This window comes from Genypterus blacodes, unplaced genomic scaffold (assembly GCF_046128005.1).
Source record: "Genypterus blacodes isolate CSIRO-AG114 ecotype Tasmania unplaced genomic scaffold, CSIRO-AGI_Gbla_v1 ptg000028l_1, whole genome shotgun sequence".
Lineage (NCBI taxonomy): Eukaryota > Metazoa > Chordata > Actinopteri > Ophidiiformes > Ophidiidae > Genypterus > Genypterus blacodes.
This window is the reverse complement of record NW_027466841.1, coordinates 3,765,900-3,779,759: the sequence shown is the minus strand read 5'-3', so window position 1 is coordinate 3,779,759 and position 13,860 is coordinate 3,765,900. Positions and strand designations below refer to the sequence as shown.

General features: G+C 45.0%; 3 protein-coding genes across 3 annotated transcripts; 1 reads left to right on the top strand and 2 right to left on the bottom strand.

Moving 5' to 3' along the window:
• Nucleotides 1-516: 516 nt before the first annotated feature.
• Nucleotides 517-2,693, bottom strand: tmed1a (transmembrane p24 trafficking protein 1a). The gene is made up of 4 exons (XM_076144173.1): nt 2,303-2,693; nt 1,433-1,530; nt 1,113-1,299; nt 517-1,026 (listed from the first exon to the last, which is right to left on the bottom strand). The coding sequence occupies exons 1-4, from the start codon at nt 2,483-2,485 to the stop codon at nt 808-810; spliced, it is 687 nt and encodes a 228-aa protein (XP_076000288.1). The 5' UTR covers nt 2,486-2,693; the 3' UTR covers nt 517-807.
• Nucleotides 2,694-3,624: 931 nt separating this feature from the next.
• tnfsf14 (TNF superfamily member 14) lies at nt 3,625-7,031 on the top strand. The gene is made up of 4 exons (XM_076144394.1): nt 3,625-4,114; nt 5,837-5,870; nt 5,956-6,033; nt 6,125-7,031. The coding sequence occupies exons 1-4, from the start codon at nt 3,917-3,919 to the stop codon at nt 6,520-6,522; spliced, it is 708 nt and encodes a 235-aa protein (XP_076000509.1). The 5' UTR covers nt 3,625-3,916; the 3' UTR covers nt 6,523-7,031.
• A 2,442-nt stretch (nt 7,032-9,473) lies between these two features.
• On the bottom strand, nt 9,474-12,588 carry tnfsf18 (TNF superfamily member 18). The gene is made up of 4 exons (XM_076144217.1): nt 12,301-12,588; nt 11,848-11,892; nt 11,267-11,330; nt 9,474-11,154 (listed from the first exon to the last, which is right to left on the bottom strand). Exons 1-4 carry the CDS (start codon nt 12,550-12,552, stop codon nt 10,799-10,801), a joined length of 717 nt encoding a protein of 238 aa, XP_076000332.1. The 5' UTR covers nt 12,553-12,588; the 3' UTR covers nt 9,474-10,798.
• Nucleotides 12,589-13,860: the final 1,272 nt, after the last annotated feature.

The following is a 13,860-nucleotide window of genomic DNA, read 5'->3' as shown; positions in this document are numbered from 1 at the left end:
TAGTACTCCATTATGTACAGTGCTTTTTTTGTCACACTTCAATGTTTCAGATTATCAAACTAATTGTAATATTAGGCAGAGATAACACGAGGGAATAATAATACATTTTGTATTCACTCATGTTATCTTTGTCTGATACAAAACATTGATAATATGAAACGTTTAAGTGTGACAAATGTGCAAAAACAGAAGAAATCTGTGGGCAAATCCTTTGTCACAGCACTGTATGTGGTTAATGCTCCTGCCATTGCTCTTGGCCAAGGCACTGGGCTGAAATCCTGAATTTGATCCCAGCTCAGATGTTGGGATCGTTAGGGTCAAATGTGGAAGATATCTCAAACAAACTAAACCTTAAAGGTGATCTTGTTGGAGCATATTTGAAGTATTTGTCATTCATGTACCAGGTCATTCTCAGTGATCTCCACCTTATAGCTTTCAGAGGCGTACAGGCCTGCTTAGTGAATGTCAGAAATCTCCAGAATGTTCCAACTCACGCTAAAGAAACTATGTCGGTGATCTAGTTTGGACATCATTTTACTGAAAATCACTGTAAAGTTGTATCATTTTTCAGACGGATTAAGTCTGGTCTTGTTCTGCCTTGAAGGAGGTATGAGCTCTATCTCACACTATCATAATAGCTTGTTAGGTCAAAATGTCTCTGGTATGTCTGAACAGTAGTTTCAGCAGCTTTACGTTCCTTTACGTTCCAAACAAACAAAACAGCAAATTAAACTCAGTAAGTTCATCTTGCGATCTCAGTTAAAGGTTTGGGATCGAAGCCTGACATCGGTGCAGCTCTCCCTGAGGCTATGTGCGGACCTGCTTCCTCTCATCAAAGAGACATCGCAGAGTGTAGATCTGAGTGACGGCCACAGCCAGCATGACGAGCAGGCTGACGCAGGACCAGAAGGACACCAGCCACAGGTTGTTCTCCAGAAGGTACCGGTCTCTGGCCTCGTAGGCCCGCAGGATGGCCTGGACCAGCTGGCTCTTGTCCAGGTGCCGGCGCACGGAGTCCATACTCGCCTGGAAGAGAGAAGAGAGTCAAGTGGACAAACCAAAGCAAAAAGACTCCAGTGTCCTCTAGTGGAGAAAATTGGCTTCTGTCTCACCCTGATGTCCTCCAGTTTGTAGTCCACCATGCTCTCTGGCGTGGACCCGTCCGCCAACCGTCCCAGCTCTTCCTCGTCGCTGCTTTGGCCTCTTATGATCAACCCAAAGAAAACCAACTTCTCTGAGCGTTTACTGAAGCTGTTGTCAAAACACAGCCGATAGTCTCCTACCTCTGTGGGCTCCACCCTTCAGCGGGAATGAAAGAAGGAAGAGTCAGAAGGTTAGAAGGTGCTGCTTCATCCACTTCAGATACATTAGACCACAATGGCTGCAAACTATCGCATCAAACGTCTCTCTGGTTTGGGAGAAGCTGACATACGTGTGGATGGCATCAGACTGTCTGAAGTCAGAGGCCAGCACGTATCCTCGGGGTGACATCAGGGTGAAACCAACATCCAGACCTGCACCAGCGATCACCTGGAAGAGAATGTGAGCGTATAGATCTGTTAGCAACAATCCAGAATATCCAGCCTCCAGGTCACACGGGTTTCAGTTACCCAGCATCCTCCACTGCTGTGATGACATTCTCACAGGACACACACGCAGGCACGCACGCACGCACGCACACGCACACGCACACACCTGGAAGATGTTTGACATTTCAGTGTCAAACAAAAAGGCAGCAGCCAGAGATCAAAGTTCAGGATAATCAGGAAACGCTTCACGCTTCACGCCTGAATGTCTCAGTGATATCAACACATCACAACAAAGACTGAACCCACCAGGCTACCAAAACACCCTGAGAGGAGTTGGTTTATACGTGATGGTAGGAAATAAAGAATACATAATTATCTATGTAATACACTTTTTATACATACGCCCAATACAAATATTTGTCTTCATTTCAGCTTGTTGTGAGGAGTAATTTATAGATTATTCAGTCATGGAAATTATATTAATCTCTTATTGACTGGCAATCAATAAGATTCATGTGTTTTTGTCACGTCATAAGCAGTATAACGGGATCACAGGAGTGGTGCGTTCAGGAGCAGCACTGGATGTTTGCGCTCTTGCTTGTGAGACCAAAGTCCATGTTCGTGCTTCTTCCTGGACTTTGACTTAGAAACTATTTACAATCTCATGTTGAGTAAATATGTGGATCACATCTCTCAAACATTATTATTATTGTACTCAATGTGTGTGTGTGTGTGTGTGTGTGTGTGTGTGAGAGAGAGAGAGAGATGTTTACCTGAAATCCCACCTCCATGCTTTCATTCCTCCCTGTGCTTTGGTAAAAACACTCTGTGCTGCCAGCAGGCAACAGAAAAGTAAATTCTGTGTTTCTGTCTGGTCCCAGAGCCTCAGTCAGGTGTGCACACAGTGTGAAACCTGCCAGCAGACACACAGTGATCACTCTCTGCTCACACTGCATACTGCACTCACACACTCTTCAGTCTCCACCAACTCCTAGCAAAGTTCTCCTCTGTCGTTCATGCATGAAGTTTTATATCTCTGATTTCTTCTGCTCATATTCCGAGAAAAAAACCCTAAAAGAGTTCCAGAGGTTGTTTCCTGGTTGAGGGCCGAGCCATGTGGAGTCCCTCAGTGTGCTCAGCAGTTTGGACTTAAGCACAAATGAGGAGGAGGAGGAGGAGGAGGAGGAGGAGGAGGAGGGACACCAGGTAGTACTATTCACTGAGTGTGTGTTTATACTGTGAGGACCTGAAGGAGAATCTGAAGCCAAATGTAAAGTTTAATATGTTTTTAAACCTTTATTGTATGTCTTTGTCAATACTTGTTGTTGTGCTTCAGCAAATCAGAGTTTAATCACTGAGACTGATGTGATGTGCAGTGATGAGTTAGATCCTATAGGGGGTGCTATAGAGAGAGAAGACCTTAATGTGACTTGCACAAATGGAAAGGAGTCTGGAGGTGTGAGTGTTATAATGGCGTGCATGTACGATGAAGATACAACACACCAAACATTCAGGAGGAGACTTGATTCAATCCACGGTAACGTTACCTAAAAGGTCTCACCTGTGACCCATCTGTGACCCATTTCCCATTTAGAGGAGGAATTCTCCAGGAACCTGACACACACACACACACACACACACAGGAGTTATCAACCAGTTGATCAATGCAAATTCACATTTCATTTGGATTTTGTTTCTCAAGCCCAAAAATGTTGCTGCTGGTCATTTCTCACTTCCTGTATGTACACAGGAACCTCACCATCCTCAATAACAATGTCAGCGCTGCTCTGGTCATCAGTTATCATCTGCGTCAGTCTACACTCTTTTATTGAGGCAAACATTTTTATTAGGCTGTCGTAAAGGGGTGGAGAGAAGAGAGAGTCTACACTTTGATGTGAGGGCTGCTGTCAGAGAGTGAGACGAACTTGGGGGGAGTGTGAGGGTGTGTAAGAGAGAGAGAGAGAGAGAGAGAGAGAGAGAGAGTTAGAGAGAGAGGAAGTGCGAATACAGATATTGCAACATTGCTTCTACAGTAAAGTGGGAGGGAGTGAAGTGGAGCTCAATTGTCTTCTTTACGACCCCTGCATTTTTTTTTTGACTCGAGCAACCTCGTTCTTCAGCTTAGATGGAAAATTCCAGCATTCTTGTCTTTGCAGATTGAAGAGCCACTCCGACTTCTACGCAAGGCACCTCTCTGCTGATACATCTCAGGATTTCTGAATGAAAACGTGCTTTGACTTGAAACAAACCTCCACTCACTTGGCCCACACACTCTGCCGCTCCTTGTGACTCGGGGCAAGTCTCAGTCCTTCGCCGCGACCCCTTGACACGACGGCTCCTGGAGGCTCTGTCCACGTTCTGGCCCTATTTCAGAGAACAAAGCCGGTATGGCAGATGGTAACCAGTACCCCTCTGTGTTTGTGGTGGACTCCTACGCTAAGGGGCCCCCGGTGCCCCCCAGGCTGGGCCAGATGCGACAGCGTTCCAATGTGGCACAGAGGCTGCTGTTCCTGCTGGTGAGCCTGGCGCTGTTTGCCTTGACCATACAGGGCTGCTACCTCTACCGCCTGTACCAGTCTCAACCTGTGAGTATCATCAGCCTCGCCTCCGCAGCGCGTGTCCTTGTGGACCCGTCAGTGTGCATTGTTTTGTCAGTATTGTTAGATTCTATTCTCGCTTTTCACTTTGCATAGTGTCTCTTCACACGTTTGTCTATCATACATTTTATTACTGTAAGGCAAAACTCAGTCCTGTGTTTTATTGAGAAACATCTTCAATTTCTCTGAAAAGGGCTCAAATATTGGCCAGAGGAACTTTCTCTTTCTTAGAATTTAAGATGGATACAATTACGCCATCAAGACGGTAAAATACAGAAGTGTGGGGCCAAGCAACTAAAATACAAAACAATGATTTTATTAACTGAGTATACTGTATAAGAAAAAGACATGATGACACCTTTTTCGCGAACAGGCCTTTGATTTATGGACCACAAATGCAGCATCATGGAAACTGCTTTCCAATTGGAAAATTGAATTACGGATCACAGATTTTACAAATCCATTCAAAATTACTAAGTGAAATTAACAAGAAAACCTGAATCAGTTAACAATTTCAGAATTTAATTAATTAATTAATTATTTTAATTGTATGATTTGATGTCGATTTTCATTTCTAGAAAAGTGAAACTGTGTAAAGATTATTGAAATATATTAAAATATTAGAGGCTGTAAATTAGACTCAATCTTCTGTTGAGGTGTTTTTGCAGCGATTAGTGTCATTTACATTATGATGTTAATAAACTAAAACTGTTGGCGGCATGAGTAAAAAACTTAACACAAGTACAAGAAAACTGCCTCAGTGTCTGAATCATGACAGAAACTGACTGACTAGTGTAATATTTCTACTAATTCTGGGGGAAGGGAATCAAAGAAGGAGATGTAAGTTTTACTCCGGCCCGTTTCAGAGGCGACCGTGGGCCGAGGCTTCATGTTCATAGGGAGGCAGTGGCTCAGTGGGTAGTGCTTCCGCTTGGGAACCGGAGGGTCGCCGGTTCCAGCCCCTGCCGAGGTGCCCCTGAGCAAGGCACCGAACCTTCAATTGCTCCCCTCTCTGTGAAGGGTGGTAATGTAATGTAATGTAAGTCGCTTTGGATAAAAGCGTCTGCCAAATGATCGTTATGTAATGTAATGTTCCAGGATGCGGGTGGGTCGGGGGCTTTCGGGGCCGTTATGATTCAGCTTCTGGCGAGCGGAGCGAGCGGAGCGAGTGGGCGGGACTTACTTGGTCTTACACTGACAACCAACATGAAGGGGGAGATGGCGGAGAAAAGGAAGTGGTCTATTTCCTGTAGCTAGACTGTGAACAAATAGAGACACGGGCCTGCAGAAAGACGTTCAAAGCAAGAGTGACCCCCTTAGTTAGAACATCAGACTTGCGTAAACATCACAGCTTTCCTCTGACATATGAGCCCAAGCGAGCGATGTTAGTCCTTAGAGTGGAAGTATTAAAAGTGTCCCTGCACATTGACTGTGTTCCAGTCCAATCACACATCAACCGTCGCCATGGCTACTACCCACCATTGTAGCTTTGAACTAGTCCAACCACAGAGTCATGGTAAAGGTTTTAGCAATGTGTGTCAGCAGTGTGGTTTTCTAAAATGTTTGTGAAAAGTACCATTGAATCCCCCAACACTTACACTTACAGACGAGCTGTGTGGAGCGGGAAGGAGATCATGTTTACAAAAATCAGATCTGTCAACGCTAGGCTCAGAACTTAACAATCGACCTCCTCTCTCTCTGTTTACACAGGCTGATTTGCAAACACCCGCCAAGCTCACCTCAGGTAGGTCTCAACACTTTTTTGCTCCTTTACAAAAAATTAGCTCAGTGGCTTTTGTTGGCGCATCATATGTGTGTTCCCCACACAGATGGAGACGGTCCCCCGAGTGTCCTGAAGAGAAATGGAGACACTCTTCTCCCCTCCAAACCGATGGCACACCTGACAGGTGAGGGACACTGGAAGGGTTTCTTTGGCACACTGTGGAGAGCACCGTGTAAACAAAACAATCAACTTCTGCTTTTTCTTGCTCTTTCCAGGCGGACCAGATGCAGTTCATGGAAGCAACATCATGGCGTGGAGCACAGTGGCAGATCCTCTCCCATACCACATGGAGTACAGGCACAGGAGGCTTTACGTTGAGGAGGAGGGCTACTACTACGTGTACTCCAAGGTATACTTCTCTGTCGGCACTCCGTTTTCTCACTCGGTCCAAGTAGATTCGCCACTGTACAGCGGGGGAAACCTCACGCTGCTGGAGGGCCAGAAATACTCCAGGGAGAAAAACCGAGTGAACGAGTTGGTCCGGTCCACCAGCTACCTGGGTGGCGTGTTCCACCTGTACAAGGGCGACGCTCTGTTCGTACAGGTGAGCAGCACCAAGCAGATCTTAATAGGCAAACCCTCCTGGAATGTCTTTGGTGCGTACATGATATGAAGAGAGTTTCAACAGGTGTCTCAAAGCTCGGAGTGAAGATACGGATACGGCAGGGATGACAGATTATTTAATATTCAATTTTTATTTCTCATTGCTGCCTGGGATCAGTGGGACCTTATAAGTATGAAGAAAAAGTAAAGACGTTTCTTTCTGTCTGCTATGTTTTCTAATGACCCAAAGTGGGCGCCGAAAAATGTCCAGACATGAGGACATCAGGTTTAAGTTAAGACTCTTCTGGTTAAAGCTGTGCAGATTGGGTTTCAGGGGTGAAATCTCTTAATTTAATTTTGATTCAGGGACGCATGTCTGCATTTTATGTATGTTGCCTTTTTAAGTCTTTCTTGACTTTTCTGTTGTACAGTCTTCCTCATCTTTATGTTATGTTCATCTTCATGCTCACTATTTATTTATTGGTAGACTGAACGGATGATGACCTTAATTGTTTTATATTATCTCTATTTTTGTAAAATAAATCCAGAAAAAGGACTAAAATAAAAAGTAACTTGAGACTTTTGTGACTCCTGTATTGACTTAGTTTCACTTTCAGCCCAGGACAAGCTGAGTGGTCTCAGTAGTGCCGAGCATCTCAGTTCTCGCCCACTCAACCACAGCACACACACACTTACGGCAGGGAGGGCAGGCAGTTTCGCTACAGTGACATGTCGCAGCAAAGCACCGCAGCAGATGTGATTCACTGCAGCAACGGTGGACTTTGCAAGGCATCGTGTAGTTCAGGTCACCAAAATCAGCGTGGCTTCAAGCTTCATCCTGACGCTCTCATTGGTTCTCAAACGGCTGCTGTAAAGGGGAGTCACACAGACGCTGTCACACTCACATGTCAGGCCTGAGAGAGAGCAAAGGGCCGACAGTAAGCGTTGTACTGATAAGGGAAAGCAATAACACCAGCACAAGAGGAAAAGCTTCCCAACGCATAGCTGCTGATGTTCAGCGACATGCTTGTTCTTCAGCCAGGTGTTGTCACCTCTCAGGCCTTGTCGCAACCCACCTAGCACCAAAAAGCTGCCTCACTCTTTGTTCTCTCTCTCTCTCTCTCTCTCTCTCTCTCTCTCTCTCTCTCTCTCACTCTCTCTCTCTCTCTCTCTCTCTCTCACTCTCTCTGTCTCTCTCTGTCTTCACTGTCACGCTTTCCCTTCAGCAGTGTCGGTTCGCAGAAGCCGCATCTAGAAGCGACCACAGAGTTGTATATTTGTAAACTAAGGAGGAAGTGGAGGCCACTGGGGGTGTAGCTGTGACATCAGGTAGCCTGACTCACTTTCCACTCTATCCCTTTCTCTCTGCCTGTCTCTCGCTCTCATTCTGAGTCTGCCTCTCTCTCTCTCTCTCTCTCCCTCTCTCTCTCTCTCTCTCTCTCTCACTCTCTCTCTGTGAGTCATCATGTTCCAGCCATGCTGACCTGCAAGGTTTCAAATCGTAGCGACACAGCAGAGAGACAGAGAGCAGAGAGACAGAGAGCAGAGAGCAGAGAGCAGAGAGACAGAGAGCAGAGAGCAGAGAGACAGAGAGCATCAGCTGTGCGGTCGGAGTTTGATGCTGCTGGAATTCCTCTTGTAATGCTCCAGTCTAGACATGAGGGTTTACAGAGAACTGTGTGGGACTTTAAAATCACCTCTGATAACAAACTTATTATTCACAGTTCCAGGGAGCAATTTGTCTGTTTCCATGTTTGTGTTGATACACTTTCCTCCCTGAGACTCTGTGGGATGTTTGCGACTCTGCTGAGAGACTATCTCTGCTGACATTCTGTCCAAAGCAAAGCTGCATGTTGTACTTTTAGGTAGAAGATGGTGGATAGCTGAACACTGTCCCCTTGTGTCTCTACCCTGCTGCTGCTCTTTGTCTGTTTGGATTCCACCAAAAGTTACAAACTGATTCTAAAGAAATTGCAACAATGGGCTTATTATTATAAATGAAAAACACAGTGACGCAATTCGACCTTAAACTTGCACAGTGAGCGCGAGGTGATGCTGATCTGCGGTTTCGACACTCTGCGGTTGCAGAAATAAAATCTCGATTTCAAATGTCAGAACTCTGAATTCGACCCTTCCCTTAGTTTCCTGAAACTGACTCACTCTACCGCTGAGGCGCCTTTGGTGTCTGGATGAAGCAGGACAGATGAATCAGCTCGTCTGGGCGTCTATCTACCTATCTGTCTATCTATCTATCTGTCTATCTGTCTGTCTGTCTGTCTGTCTGTCTGTCTGTCTGTCTGTCTGTCTGTCTGTCTGTCTGTCTGTCTATCTATCTATCTATCTATCTAATGTAGGAAACAGCAGACAGTTGTACGTTCATGGTTGTTTGCAAGAACGTGACAAAGCATTAGCAATTGGTTAAAAAGAATGAGAAATGTTCTGACGGGGTGATGTGGAGGTTGAACAAGTCGGTTTTTTAGAAATGTACCACAGCGACTGAGAGAAGCAGCATTAGGCCGGGGAAAGCGAAGGCGCAGATGAGTGGGAGCTGCAGTGACTTCTGCATCATTGGCCCTCCTACGTACCTCGGCGTAATGTGACCCAGGTTAGGAAGAAAAGTGTTTAAGCCAAACCGCAGCAGCTTGGAATCTATGAGTCTGGGTTGTGATGACTAATAAACATAAAATGTTCCAGGAGCACTTTGTGCAGCTGCGCAGTGGATGTGTGCCAGGTGTTGTGATGTGATGGGATGCTGGATTGGTTTGTCTGTCTGCTTTGTTTGCTTTGTCACACAGCGGAGAGGTGATTCTTCGACAGCACGCAGCAGGGAGGGTCCCGTGCCTCTGTGTGTTATTGAGTCATTAGCTGAAGGACCCCGATGTCACCTCTCACTTTCACTCCCTTCACGTTCGGCATCGCGCGCCTGACTCACTGTAGAATGCAATCATCAATCATTTCAATATGATTTGTGGGGAAATATACAAGAGAGAGAGCAATAAACAACAACGCTGTGGAGGAAAAATAAACTTTAATAAGAAATATATTTTATCATGACAGCAGTTATAAGACATCTTCATTTAACCCCTCTCAGAATTCAAAGTCCAAAATAAATTAATCTTTCCACATAATCCGCCGTGATCGTGTCACAACATGCGACCAGTCAGTAGTGATGGTGATGAGTCGTTTCACGCTCGCTGTGTCTCCAGTTTGGCTTGGAATTGTGAGATTGTGGTTCCTGTGTCAATACAATCAAAAAATAAATGGACCACTTCTCTGATAATCATTATCAGGTTCCAAAAAGAAATAGAAATTCCAGAAAACTAAACAACTTCAACCCTTTTAACTCTGTTGTTGTTCTCATATCTTAAACAAGCATTGATCACACACCTCATCCACTTTGTAAGAGTTTAGGTACACATTACTATTATTCATATTTGAACATCTGTACATACATTCAGGTGACTCAGTAACATTTAGTTTGACAGGCACCATAAGGTTTGTCACAGTGTGACATACATACAAAGTATTCAAGGCCTAGAAATAAAGAAAGAAAGCATAAATATGTGAATCAAACGGTCAAACACATTCAAAAATTAATCAGTAAATCAAGAAAACAGCAATGGCAGATAACAAAACCTCCAATAGAGAACCACCAAGAAAAGATTAATTAAGAAACTGATCACTGTGAATATCTGATGCTGTAGAGAGAACGACCCAAGGTTTGAGTTTGTGATTTATATCTTCTGTTTAAAAGGAATAATTCACTCTAAGGTACAGAAGTACAGTAGATTTCATGTTGTTCTTGTCTAAACAGCAGAGAGACAGATTGTAGTGATGATGCAAATCATTTAAAAATGTGGAGCTTCATTGCCTTGCCAGTGCAGAATATTTATACTTAAATATGCTGAAATCTGAATCCAGTGTGTGTGTTTGTGTGTGTGTGTGTGTGAGTGTGTGTGTGTGTCATTCCTCCCCAGCATTATCCCCTGTGTGACTGACTGACTATGGCAATGTGCTTGAACCAGGTCAGTCTGACAGTGAAAGCACACACACTGGCACACACGCACACACACACACGCACACGCGCGCACGCGCACGCGCACGCACACGCACACGCACACGCACTCGCACTCGCACACGCACACGTACGCACACACACACACACACACACACACACACACACACACACACACACACACACACACACACACACATACACACACACACACACACACACACAGAGTACCCTTTTCCAAAATGTTGCACCTGAGCCTCGTTGTCAGTGTGTGACGATCCTGAGGGGCCCCATAGCTACACAGGGGCCCCAAAACACATCATAGTTGCATCTAAGGCTTGTCAATGAAGATGACATCCAGGTAGGTTGCAAAGTCAGCTGTATCAATGTTGGCCGGAGGGTCGATCGTGACTTTCAGTTTGGTGCCAGCGGACAGTTTCTCAGCTTTCCCTAAAATTCCTGTGCTCATGGCATTTTCGTTAATCTGGGCCTCCAGGTAATGTTTGTGAGTGTTTTTGTCGGGTGAGATGATTCTCACTTTAGACTCGTTGTCCCGATGAGACTTCAGCGTCACTTGGAGACACAGGAAGTAGTATCCGTCCTGTTTTATGGCCAGGTAATCCTTTTCTGCTGATATGGGGAGTGAGTGCAGATCGCTTGTTTCCCATTCGATGGTAGACCAGTTCCCTGTGGGCGACGCAGGGAAACTATTAGTTATGCAAAACAGATATCTGTGAATTTTCCATTTGCTCGTCAAGGAAACACTCTTTACAAGGGCCATAGTATTAGAGAGCTTCACCTTCTTTGGCCACAAAGCTGAGCATTTTGCTTTTTTCTGGGGGCAGCAGAGGCGCATTGGTGGACTGTTGAGGAAATGGAGAGACCTGTTATGACTCACAGCTGCCAGATATTTGGAGGAATGTCCAGTACGCATTGAGGAGACGTCCTCCAACTTAAAGCTTAGAAGCGACAGAATGTAGAGTGACTGACACTTTAGTGGCATTTCCCCGAATGTGTTTCATCATCATCATTGAGCTTCCTCCTAGAAGTGAGGACGGTGGTTTTCGTTTGAAAGACAGAATCAACAGATAAATATGGGACGGATCTAAAATGTCTGCACGGTTGGTGTGTGTGTGTGCGTGTGTGCGTGTGTGTGTGTGTGTGTGTGTGTGTGCGTGTGTGCGTGTGTGCGTGTGTGTGTATGTGTGTGTGCAAGAGAGGAGAGAACTAATAGCACTGCAGCATTTAGTTCAATTACAGTGAAATGTGTTGTTTAGTTGATTGGATGTGTGTAAGGACCACACACACACACACAGGAGTACCTCCTACACATTACCCTAAATGACTCACAAACAAACTAAGAAAGAGTGATCATCTTACCGTTTGATCTGTAGGATATGTTGCTCCACTTCTAAGGTTCTCAGGCTGGCGATGGAAACAGAATAGATTCATAACGTGATTTGAGCTTCAACAAGAGAACATATAGTCAGATTAAAGCATTAAACTAAAGACATCAACTAAACTCTGTCCTCATTGTTCTTCCCTCCCTAACCAGCTGTAGACCACATACAGAAGCACCTTTCCCACCAGCTGTGCAACTTGCAAAACCACAAGAAAGAGCAGATGCGCAGCACAGGTGCTCTCACGGCAGATTCTACACGGACATATTGACATTTATCTTTTCTGTAATCTATACCGCCATTCTGTAGAGTGAATCCATTCAAATGTAGTGGGGTTGTGATGGATCGGTTGTACAAAGTGACAGTGTCAGGTGGGTGAATCGCTGTAAAACGGCTGATCAAATGTATAGGAATGAAGTTCAGGAGGTCTCACCTGGCTGTGGTGTTGAGCTGTGAAGAAGATGATGAAGAGCCCGACCTGGCTGAAGGTCAGGAGGGTGACCCACAGCGGGAGCAGGACTTGGATCACTCTGTGCTCATGGGGCCGAGGCATCTTCAGAGCAGCCTGAGCCCAGCGAGAGCAGGAAGAGAGACGTGAAGAGTGTTTGGGTCCTGAGTTTCCTCTGCTGTTCACCGAAGCGCTGTATGTGTGTGTGTGTGTGTTTCCTGAGCTCAGTGTGTGCATGTGATGAGGACGTGTTGGTTGACTGACTGAGCTCTGCCAGTGCACTCTATAGCTTCTCAGCAAAATGCATCCAAACGGTACTTCCCCCCCCCCCCACAGCTGTCGGACTGACATCAGTTGGATGATGTGTGCATGTGTGTACGTGTGTGTATGTGTGTGTGTGTGTGTGTGTGTGTGTGTGTGTGTGGTATGATTTGTCGTGGTACTGGCCCTTTCCTCCCACTCACTGGCTCCTTGCCACAAAAGAAGGAACCAGACTCAGTGGCATGGAGAAAGGGAAGGAAGGGAATCTGTTCCAAAATGTATAATTTTAAGCAATTCATCTCAAATAAGGAAGTCATCCTTATTTGAGATGAAATTTACTAATTTACTAATACTCCTTTGTAAATTGGTAAAAGAAAAAGCTAAATCGAAAAATTCAAACCTGGAGGATACGCAGGCATTTCTTCACTGCCATAAACCGGTTGTGTAGCTCTATGACGTAAAGTATGAGAGCAAATGGTTTACTTCAATAATTGAGCTTGAGATTTGTGAATTCTTCATTCTGTGTGGTTTTAAAACTCTCCAACTGGGATGCAAGATTACTTTCGCCACTAAATTTCTATTACAATCTTCAGAAATGTCACTCTAAATGCCTGAAACGTTTTAAAAATCAAAAATCATCTGAGGAAAAAGGTTCCTTGACACGTCGTGACACGCGTGTTGTTTACAATTGTCACTTCTTAAAAATTCCAGTCTGCTTATGAAGCTTTGAGGTCGGTGGCTGTGGTTTGGCTCTCTGGGCTCGTGGTTCACCTGGGGAAAGTTTGGTGGCAGCATCACAGCAGGGGCACATTCAGTTATGTGTCATGGGGCAGAACACACTCAGAAGAAGAGCGATACCTGCCGGAGGCCACCGTCAAGACAGGAAATGGTCACGCTACACAACAACAAACAACAAGCCTATGTTACAAAACAAGCTACTGGGAGTTTTATCCTCAATGACGACAGAGATGATTTGCAATTTAATCTGAACTGGATGGAAAGAAGAACCGAGAGTGGTTAGAATTTAGGAGAGTCAGCAGACACAGAGCTGAATGTACAATATACTACATGTTTCATTAACTTGTGAATCACAAGATGAGGAAAACGGAATTGCTTCAGCAATCTGTGGGACTTGGTTCTGTATTTTTGATGATGAAACTGTTTGCAGACTAATACAACATGTGCGCCTGTTTTGCAATTCCATCGTTTCTGCTACATCGTATTCTTCATAAAATTCAATTCAGAGTTCATTAGGTTACCATGGTGGAAAAGGGGGCGGGGTCT